Genomic DNA, 10,826 nt, shown 5'->3' with positions numbered 1-10,826 from the left:
GACCTTTCATGTTTAATAACTACTGAGCAATTTTGATAGAATAGTATGTGAGAATCAGACGCCATACATCAAGATGTTTTCTTATTATACGCATTGAGATAAGGGAATTTATCCTTTTAATTGTTGAAGCCGTTGGCTTTGTTAATATGTAACTGTGGGAACGATCAGAGGTGAGACAACACTGCCAGCTGGTCAGAGCCCAAGGAAAACCTCCCTCCCTCCTCCTAAATGGGGGTAGGGTTGGGTAGCCTGCTCTCCAGCATATTCTGATCTATCTCTGGTGGCAAAAATAAAATCTGAAAGATAAATCATTAAAAAAACCAAGCCAATCCATAATTCATAATCCAGTAATGATTTCTATATTTAACAAACAGTATACTAAAGGATGTACCTACTGTTAGGAAAGTATCCCGATACATACTTCTTGCACTCCGCCATCCCAAGATGTCCTTGTTCACCAAATCTGGTACTCCAGGTGAAATGGAATAGAATATATGCCACGGACAAACATTTTCCAAAGTAAGGGTCAAAGGTTAAGTCATAGATCACAGTGACCTAATTTTTGCACTCTGCACTCCGCCATCCCAAGATGTCCTTGTACACCAAATCTAGTTACTCCAGGTGAAATAGCACAGAAAATATGCCCCGGACAAACTTAAAAAAAAACTTAAGGTCAAGTTTCAAGTTTAATTATATCCAAATGCAATACAGCATATAGGTTACAAATATACATAATTAGATATTCATATGCAATGTACAAGATGGCGGAGGACAATTCCATTCAAATATATTTATACCTACAGACATGTATTAATGATTTCACGTACATTTTTACAGCATGCTATTTCGTAAAGTTGTTGAAAGGACAGTATTTAACAATATAATTATATTTGTGACGTTACTACATGTATATATGTGACGTCATGAAATAATGACATCATAATGAAAACACTACATAACTTGAAACAGCCAGAAAGAACCATGGTATGTCATGATCATTAAAGTACTATTTAACGCGCTATTAACGAATATTAAATAACTATTATTATACATGTACACTTATAACAAAGTAGTTTCAAATAATATTTTAATATACTAAGGTCAAGTCATAGGTCACAGTTACCTAATATTTACCCTTTGCACTTCGTCTTCCCAAGATGTCATTGTACACCAAATCTGGTAACTTCATGTGAAAAGTATAGAAGATATGCCCGGACAAACTTTTTCAAAAGTTCAGGTCAAAGGTCAAAGCATAGGTCACAGTGAGGGTATAGTGACCTGCTTCTTGCACTCCGCCATCCCAAGATGTCCTTGTACACCAAATCTGGTTACTCCAGGTGAAATAGTATAGAAGATATGTCCCGGAAACCGGCGGGGGACTAACAAGCAAAATAAAAACAAAACAGATAATTTAATAAATTCGGCGGTGAGCCATTTACGCCACAATCCATGTATAAGTGTTATGATTTTGTAAAAATACATTTGTCTTTATTTTGATTGGGAATTGTAAACATACTTATTTTAGCAAAAAATAAATACAAAAGATGAATAATATAATATGTTCGTGAAGGAAATTGTTGAACCTGGCAGATGTAGAGTTGGAGAATCAGTCATGATTATAAGTGCGTTATGTAAGAAATAACTATACTGCTAAAATAAGTATGTTTACAGGGTCTCTGGATCATTTGGTTCTGCGGAGTAATGAGTTAATCAGTAGAATTGAAAAGATACTACATAATTGGCAACTTGAGCTAATCATTCATGATCTTCATCTATTTTGTCTACCTTCATGTTTAATTGAGTGTTCAGGAGCAGTTGTAATCGGGAATAGAATTGATCTTTCTGTATTAACTTATACACGATTCTTTTCAATTCTTCTAATCAATTCATGGAAATACACACTCGGCAAAGGGAGGTAATCAAGTATGCAGTGCTGAATCAAGATGGCGATCCTGTATACTGAAAATAGAAGATCATATAAGTACTGATAATCAAGATAACAAGAAATCTATTCACAATTTCAACAACAATTCTTGCTTACGAGAGATTGATTCGCAAAATGGAACATTACCACGGGTGAAATGTGCCTGTACAGTGAAATCTGTCTTATTTGACACCCTGTGGAATCCGACATATTGGTTGAATAACTCGGTGTGTCATAATACACAGCTTTTATTTTGTATTTGTTATATAAACAAGAATTTCATAGAATATGATTTGCCTGTTTAGCCACCAATAGTAAAATTAGAATCAGAACCAGACGCGTAGCTACCATGTAAGCCAATAAGCCCGGGCTTGCACATGATTTTGACAAGTATAGGTTTTCATGACGGTTTTTTTTTCTTGATGATACCATAAAGTGGAGTTTAAGTTTTGAATATATACTATACATATGTAATTCCTCAGATATGATACATTGTTAATAGTTAGTGGGGCAACCTCGCTTCTCGAAATGCCCAACAAATAACAGCAGCAAGTATAAGGAACCAGTCACAAAGCACAAACAGAAGACGAAAATGTGAGGGAGACTATGTCAGGCTTACACATAGTAAAGGGGATAGCTACGCGCCTGAGAACAAATCACAAAAGTTATATCTGGACCAAATTACATGTAGGCTAACAGATTAGGATCCATGTATACAGCAGTAAAGTGTACCGTGTACTTCTGAAGATGCATTTACAGTGGAAATTTAGTTGGAATAGGAAATATACTTTTAAATATATTAGCTGAATGCAAAACTTACTTATTAAATTGTCTGTTACAAAACTTTAGTTTGTTTAATCGTCGTTTAAGAATCTGAAGCAAACAACCAGATAGCTCATACATGTAAGTCTAGGTTTAGGTGGTGCTGTCCTCGTACTTTTGTAGAAAACGAGCTGAACTGTTCAATCAAAGATAAGTACAATAAAAGTGTATTTCAATTAAGGATCCCTGTCGCATTGAACTGTTGTTTTGTCGTTATACAGTTACCTCCCCTTAACTTCCGTTTAGCTGTAACTGTATGACAGTTGGGCCATTATTATAAATTAAAATACCAAAATTGTATTTACTTGTATTGTTTATATAAGTTTAGGTGGCGTGGGACTAAACGTTTTGAGATACTACACCAAAAAACACAGCTAGATGCAAAAAGTAGCACAGGTTAGGATTATTTAGCAGTCACTGGACCAGGAAATGTGGGACACATTCGGTATATGATGCAGGGATTGCAATGTCAAAAGTAATGTAATAAAAATAAAATGTTATATTTTCCCCGGTGATTACCAGATACATATTTCACCCATATAAAACTAACATGTGCTAACAAACAGAAAATCTACGCTATGTACATTCGAGAGTTAATAACTTCTTCGACAAGTATTCTAAACCAGATATTGATATTTTATATATTATTCAAAGGGAGTCTATAAATATTTGTTATTTATTCAAAAGATAAATTATATTACCACGGAATTAGATTAGAGCTATCTACACATATGAAAGTCCGTGGTATTACCACGGAATTAGATTAGAGCTATCTACACATATGTAAGTCCGTGGTATTACCACGTACGGAATTAGATTACCAATAAAATATCTATAAGAAATCGAGTAGGTCCATTGTATAAATGATATTTTATGTAAATCATGTTCTATATCCTTTCTCAGAAAATGACGTATTGCCAATTGCTGACAGTTAAAAATGTACATTTTCGAGTCTTGGAACAATTATTGAGTGACAACAGTGCAACATGCAAGGATGCTGATCGTGAATAGAATATTCGATCTGGGCGATAAAAAAATGCCATTTATATTCGAAGAATAATTTCAAGCGTACAGGATCCGTTACTTTGTAGATGCTGGACTGTAAGTAGGTGATTGTCATGAAAAAATCCGATGTCCAGTAGTTTTGCTGCATTTTCTTGTTACCATTTTGATTATACTACAGAGTGGCGTTATACGTCTCTGTTTAGACTGATGCAATACGAAAAAAGTGAGGTCATGATTTTCTTTCAATTCTCCCGAAAGTATCGTTCTTCCTTTTAGTAATTTTATAGTGGAGGTTTCCTTGCTATTTTTTGTGTGAATGTCCCGCCCAGTCAACTAACTTTAACTGTTACATTAGGATCCTCGATCAAAAGTATCGGGGGTGGCCAAGTTTACCCCAGGAAGAGACGTACATATTACACGTCTCTACTCCGGGGCCCGGCCGTTCACCCTATAATACTTTAGCGAATCGTCTGAAACCCCGCGCCGACTCGGCACCGTCGATATGGAATTCCGGACTGTCCGTACTTTGTTCAAAATATTATATTCTCTGTTTACGACATCTGATATTTATTCCAAGATGGAGTCGAAAAGAAAAGAAAGGTAAACAGACACACGCCAATTTTCTTCTGTTGACAATTATAAGGTAATAATATGAAAAGGCAAAGTCTTAAAAGAGCGTAGCTTTTGTTGATCTCTAATATTTACTGATTCATAATACTGCTTTCAGAATGATATAAGATAACCCTTTTTTAAAGTCGGCAAGTCGAGGAATAACAATAAAACACAAACTCTAACAGGTTGGGCACAACGGCGCATATAAGTAATACCCGTGCATTTAGGAAACAGCTACCCATTTGAGTAACATTTTTATTGCTGAAATTTTTCACAAAATTGTACACCAAATCGTAGCTATAAACCCAACATATATACTCACACACGTAGACCCTCGAACCAGACATGCACACCCTCACGCATACAAACACATATCTGCTACAAAGGACACCTACACATATTCATTCTTTCCACACACAATAACACAATGGAATCTCCTTCCCATAGCAGCAGTACAATGCACAACACTAGAGAACTTCAAGGCACCCTATGCAGCCCTTGAAGCCCTCATCACATGCTAAAACACACGCCAGCTTTTATCTTTATCTATACCTATAAGAGGTGTATAAATGTCTTGTGTTCTAGTTACCAAATTTGGTCTGAAGTTACCTATGTGTCAGTTTCATGTAACAAAAGAAACAGATGAGCGTTACAGGCCCTCTGGGCTCTTGTATTAATTCTGATGAGAGATCTACAATGTAGAGTCGACTGCCTTACTATATGTGCAAATAAAAATACATGTACCTTTATATATAAATACATGTACTTTTATATATAAATACATGTACCTTTATATATAAATACATGTACCTCTAGATATAAATACATGTACCTCTATATATAAATACATGTACCTCTTGATATAAATACATGTACCTCTATATATAAATACATGTACCTCTAGATATAAATACATGTACCTCTAGATATACATACATGTACCTCTATATATAAATACATGTACCTCTATATATAAATACATATACCTCTAGATATACATACATGTACCTCTATATATAAATACATATACCTCTATATATAAATACAAGTACCTCTAGATATAAATACATGTACCTCTATATATAAATACATATGTACCTCTATATATAAATACATGTACCTCTATATATAAATACATGTACCTCTAGATATAAATACATGTACCTCTATATATATAAATCCACCTTCAAGCAAGCCAAACAGATACAAATTCAAACTCAGTGATTTATTTACATGTATATATTTAAATGTGTCCTGTGATATCACAGCAGCTATATTTGCTATTTGGATTTAAATTTCTGTAGACAATGAACAAGACACCCCAAATGTCGACTGATGGAACAGCGATGGTGGCCCAGCCATCTCCTATGATGGGAATCGCCCAGCCACCCCTTGGAATGAGACAGCCCCACCCCAGTCCAGCCCCCATGGCCCCTCACCCAGCCGCTGGGGGCGAAAACAAGGTCCTAGACAAGCGCAGACTTCAGGAATTAGTGAAAGAGGTTGATCCCCTGGAACAACTTGATGATGATGTGGAAGAGGTACATGTATGAAACTGTAGTGTATGGCCTTGAAGAGAGTGATCTGATTTCAATTAAATGAAAATGCCAATGTGTTATAAAAATAACACAGATTTTATAAAAATTATAAGTTGTGATTTTACCTCCAGGTGCCCAGAATATTTTTTAAAAGTAAGATGATCAGATCAGCTTTTCCTCACAGCCAATTTTTAGCCAACCATCATCTGATGGTGGGCTATTCAAATCACCCTGCGTCCGTGGTCCTTGGTCGGTCCGTCCGTCGTCCCTTCCTAAACAATTCTTGTTATCAGTATTTCTCAAGAAGTACCGGAGGGATCTTACTCAAATTTTATATGTAGATTTCCCTTGGTCCTTAGCTGTGCAGGGCAACTTTTGAGACTGATCGTATAAACAACATGGCGGACAGGCAGCCATCTTGGATTTTGATAGTGAAAGTTTGTTATCAATATTTCTCGGGAAGTACCAGAGAGATCTTTCTCAAATTTTATATGTATGTTACCCTTAGTTCTTAGCTGTGCAGTGCAACTTTTGAGACTGATCGGATAAACAACATGGCCGACAGGCAGCCATTTTTTGATTTTGATAGTGAGAGTTTGTTATCGCTATTTCTCGGGAAGTATGGGAGGGATCTTTCTCAAATTTTATATGTAGGTTCCCCTTGTTCCCTTGTTGTGCAGCAGTGCCTGAAATGGACGGCCACCTGCTCGCTAATGGCAGTTTAAGTGTTGCTCGAGCGAACAAAAAGTTTCAAAAGTTAGGTAGTCACTGTCCAAACAAAAATAGTTTGGGCGACTGTCAAAAATTAATGAATAAAAGAAATTATAGTCCCTTCCACATTAACTGGGGGGCAGTACATTTTTCAGTTGTGATTACTTCGATTTGAATCGAACTGTCCGTAATTTAGAAAATGTGATGATTTTTTTTTTCAGGTTTTCTATATAAATACTGCCAGAGTGTCTTCTTTGAGGTGCGAGTTTTGTGTATTTCTTTTTGGGAAGACCTGAATGGAGTGGATCATGTCAGGTTTTAACTAGGGTTGAATGGAACTTTGTTTTCTTATTTTTGTTTTAAACTCAGTTTTGGATGAAATTGTTTTATTTAGACTTTTTGATAAAAAATATTATGCTAATAATGTTAACATTTTCCGTCAATGGTTTTCCTATGGTTATCTGTGGTTCATTTAGCCAAGATAGCAAGCTTAAAGGCCAAACAGAGGGCTCATATTGGGACTTTGTAAAGTGTGAAAGGGCACAAACAGAGGGCTCATATTGGGACTTTGTAAAGTGTGAAAGAGCACAAACAGGGGGCTCATCTTGGGACTTTATAAAGTGTGAAAGGGCACGAACAGGGGGCTCATATTGGGACTTTGTAAAGTGTATAAGGGCACGAACAAGGGGCTCATCTTGGGACTTTGTAAAGTGTGAAAGGGCACGAGTCTGTAAAGTGTGAAAGGGCACAAACAGAGGGCTCATATAGAGACTTTGTAAAGTGTGAAAGGGCACAAACAGGGGGCTCAAATTGGGCCTTGGTAAAGGTATAAGGGCACGAACAGGGGGCTCATCTTGGGACTTTGTAAAGTGTGAAAGGGAACGAACAGGGGGCTCATCTTGGGACTTTGTAAAGTGTGAAAGGGCACAAACAGGGGGCAGATTGTTAAGATAAATATGTGGAGGACAAATGATTACAACTTTTGTTATGTGTAGGTACTCCTGCAAGTGGCTGATGATTTCATCGACAGCATTGTCAACTCGGCCTGTCAGATCGCCAAACACAGGAAGTCCACTACTTTAGAGGTCAAGGACGTTCAGCTCCACCTCGGTAAGTCTCCTGTGGCTTCAGTCTACTGTTTCTTTGTGACCGGATCATAATCAGATGCCCAGATCTCCACTCCCAAGTTTGACTGTTTTAAGTTATTTTATTGATTATTTTTTCAGAGAGGAACTGGAATATGTGGATTCCCGGTTTTGGATCTGATGAACTACGTCCATACAAGAAGGCGTGTTCTACAGAAGCTCACAAACAGGTCACTAACCTTGTCAGCACACTTTATATTCTAGTGGTAATCTAAAAGCCACTCCATAAATAGCAAATATAGTCACCAATGAACATTTCTATATTCTACTTGACAGATCTTTCCTGTTCATGTACAGGTAGGTTTCCCATTGACTGTGGTTGTACACAAACTGGATGACAGCCAGTCAGCCATCTTTGATTTGATGGTTCAAGTTTGTTATCACTATTTTTCATGTAGAACTTGACAGATCTTGTTTAGCTCACCTTGTCCAAATGACCTTAGGAGAGCTATGCCATAGAGCAGTGTCCATTGTCCAACCATTAACTTTTCCCTTTAAAATGCTACTTGACATGAAAACAGAAGAAGGGAACTAAACCAAATTTGATATAGAGTAGCTTTGGGCCAAGATTATTCAATGTTATATAAGCGGGGGATGGGTGATGAGACCAGATAAGGGAAGGGTGTTGCTGAGAGACAGCCGCCCTGGGTGAAGAGAAGCAGGGATATATGTACTCTTTTTCAAAACAATGAATTCACTTTGAAAGGACACTGTAAAACACAGCAGTATGGAATGTTAATCAAAAGTAGCTGTCGTCACGATGGCTGTATTGGTGTTTTGAACAAATTGGAAATAATACAGTGACACCTTCTGTCCACGACCTATTACGTATATACAGTCCATAGACACATATGGTACTTTTCAAAAGAACAATAATATTAAGAAGCATAGCAGCTGATGGTGAACAGCTCTAACAACCATAATTATAATGTTCATCCTTAAAAACACAACAAACTAGGTACAGTAATGATTATTCTAATACCAAATACTGCGTACTGATATAAGGTTTGTTTGACTTTTTCAGAGAATGGCCCTCATACGCAAGACATTGAAGAAATACTGAATTCTCCACACGGTGAATGTTGCCGAGACAGAATGGTGTAACAGTTGTGATGTATTGAAGTGTATACAGTTGTCTGATGTTGTATGGTACCTATGTATTGTCAGAACAATTTGTCTAGCTATGTTTAGTGGTCATTTGGTGGAGACACTTTTCCCTTCCGTGTAAATGTGTTCAGAATGACAGAACTATTAAATAGTAGGGTTTACACTGCTCTGCACTGACTGTAATGGTCCAAATAGATAACAAATAGCATAATTCTGGAATTGAATTGAATAACCATATTGATTTATTGCAAAAGATTGATTAAACAGCAGATATTATGTCAAACTTGAAATGATAGGTTTTTGATACCCGTGTCATTCCCCCTTCCATGGTGAAATCAAACTCTCATGTAACAAATACAGTAAGGGCGTCTCCTATGTAAACAATGCACATGGAGGGCTATGTGTTATGATTCAGCCAGTCCTAGCACTTTTGATAAAAAAATTCACGTGTGTATGACAATGTCCATTTAAGCAGGAGTGAAAGTGAATAAATCTGTGCTATTTATGTAACTGAGATATCATGTAAGTGTGTGAAGAATGTAATAAAAAAATCCATTTTACACAGGCACGTTTTTATATGTTAAGATATCAGCCTTTCGGCATTTGTATGAATGGAGTTTTTAGGTCACCTGTGCTTTAGCTCAAGTGACCTATATATTGCTATCCGTCTTCGTCTGTCGTCGTGCGTCGTCCGTTAACATTTTACATTTTCAACTTAAGCTGAAATACTGGCCAAGGGATTTCATTAATATTTCATGGGAAGGTTACTGACATCTCCCTGACCAAGTGTTGTTATTTTTCGGGTCAATCAGAAATCCAATATGGCCGCCACGGCCGCCATTTTGATAAACTATTTCAAACTTAAAGTCCAGTTCTACTGGCCCGATTGAACTGAAACTTAATAGGAATGATCGACTCATGGTCCTGACAAAGTGGGCCTCTTGTTCATAGTAGGCTTTATTTAGAGGTTATTATATGACCATTTTGATATCATATCCCTTATCAGCCCTCGGTCCCGATATCAGCCCTCGGGGTCAAATGGTCATATTATAAACTTTTTATCATATGTTCAACTCCGACGTCCGACGCCGTTTTTCTGTGAGTGTTTGTGTTTTCATACTTTTGACGAAGTTCTCCGTGTCCTCGTCACAACCGAACCTTGCACTCTTCTCCGCATTTTCCTTATCAATGAGGTCATCCAATTCAAGTATTCTAGACGCTAGAGAATTAGGTATTTCCTCTCCCTGGTTTGTTGACGTCTGCTCAACACACTGTCTAAGCAAAAAACCAACTGACAGCGCAAATCCGGTTCGGGCGCTTCCCATATCCAATAGAGAAGTAGAAGTGTTCCGAACAGGGGGTGCATTACGAGAATTGTTATCGCATGGGGGGTGCATTACGAGAAACTTATCACACGGGTGACCGGAAGTGGTATCAGGAGTGGTCAGAAGTTATCAATATGCAAAAACGCTCATATTCTGAGTAAACATATGATAATATCACATAATGTACTGTGTTATCAAGTGAATATACCCATGTCATATTTTGTTGCGTATTAACCCGTGTAATATGACCTAGCAGCCCTGTAATTGGTTGTAAGTTTTAATTGTTTCAATTGTGACGTCACGCCTAGGACAAGTACATGACGTCACAGACTTACGCACTGGAGTCAAAATGGCGGCTTTTTTACATTTCAAGGTTGCATGAATAATGTCGCTTTACAAAAATAAATGCCACAAATCTTGATTATGTGATAAAAACGATCACAATACAGAATAAGACCAAATAATAACGATTCGTGAAACAACACATAACATGAAGACCCTGGAAATAAGATTATGCTATATGATGTGAGAGTTAGTCGAGTGAAGCGAGCCGAGCATTCTCTTCACTCCCCGTCACAAAATTAACAAAGGATTTAAAAAAAATAAACAGATACGAGATTAAGTCATCATCTAGATT

General features: G+C 37.1%; 1 protein-coding gene across 2 annotated transcripts; it reads left to right on the top strand.

Annotated features, from left to right (window-relative positions):
- Positions 1 to 4,282: 4,282 nt before the first annotated feature.
- Positions 4,283 to 9,424, top strand: LOC110440375 (transcription initiation factor TFIID subunit 12-like). 2 transcript variants are annotated; one of them, XM_021483430.1, is made up of 5 exons: positions 4,283 to 4,351; positions 5,668 to 5,904; positions 7,608 to 7,722; positions 7,839 to 7,927; positions 8,782 to 9,424. In XM_021483430.1, the coding sequence occupies exons 2-5, from the start codon at positions 5,671 to 5,673 to the stop codon at positions 8,818 to 8,820; spliced, it is 477 nt and encodes a 158-aa protein (XP_021339105.1). In that variant the 5' UTR covers positions 4,283 to 4,351; positions 5,668 to 5,670; the 3' UTR covers positions 8,821 to 9,424. The 2 variants fall into 2 exon arrangements, with proteins under 2 accessions (XP_021339105.1, XP_021339096.1); XM_021483421.1 differs by having other exon boundaries at positions 4,305 to 4,394.
- The last annotated feature ends 1,402 nt before the right edge of the window (positions 9,425 to 10,826 follow it).

The sequence above is a fragment of the Mizuhopecten yessoensis genome, unplaced genomic scaffold, assembly GCF_002113885.1.
Source record: "Mizuhopecten yessoensis strain PY_sf001 unplaced genomic scaffold, ASM211388v2 scaffold1749, whole genome shotgun sequence".
Lineage (NCBI taxonomy): Eukaryota > Metazoa > Mollusca > Bivalvia > Pectinida > Pectinidae > Mizuhopecten > Mizuhopecten yessoensis.
This window is presented reverse-complemented; position numbering and strand designations above follow the sequence as displayed.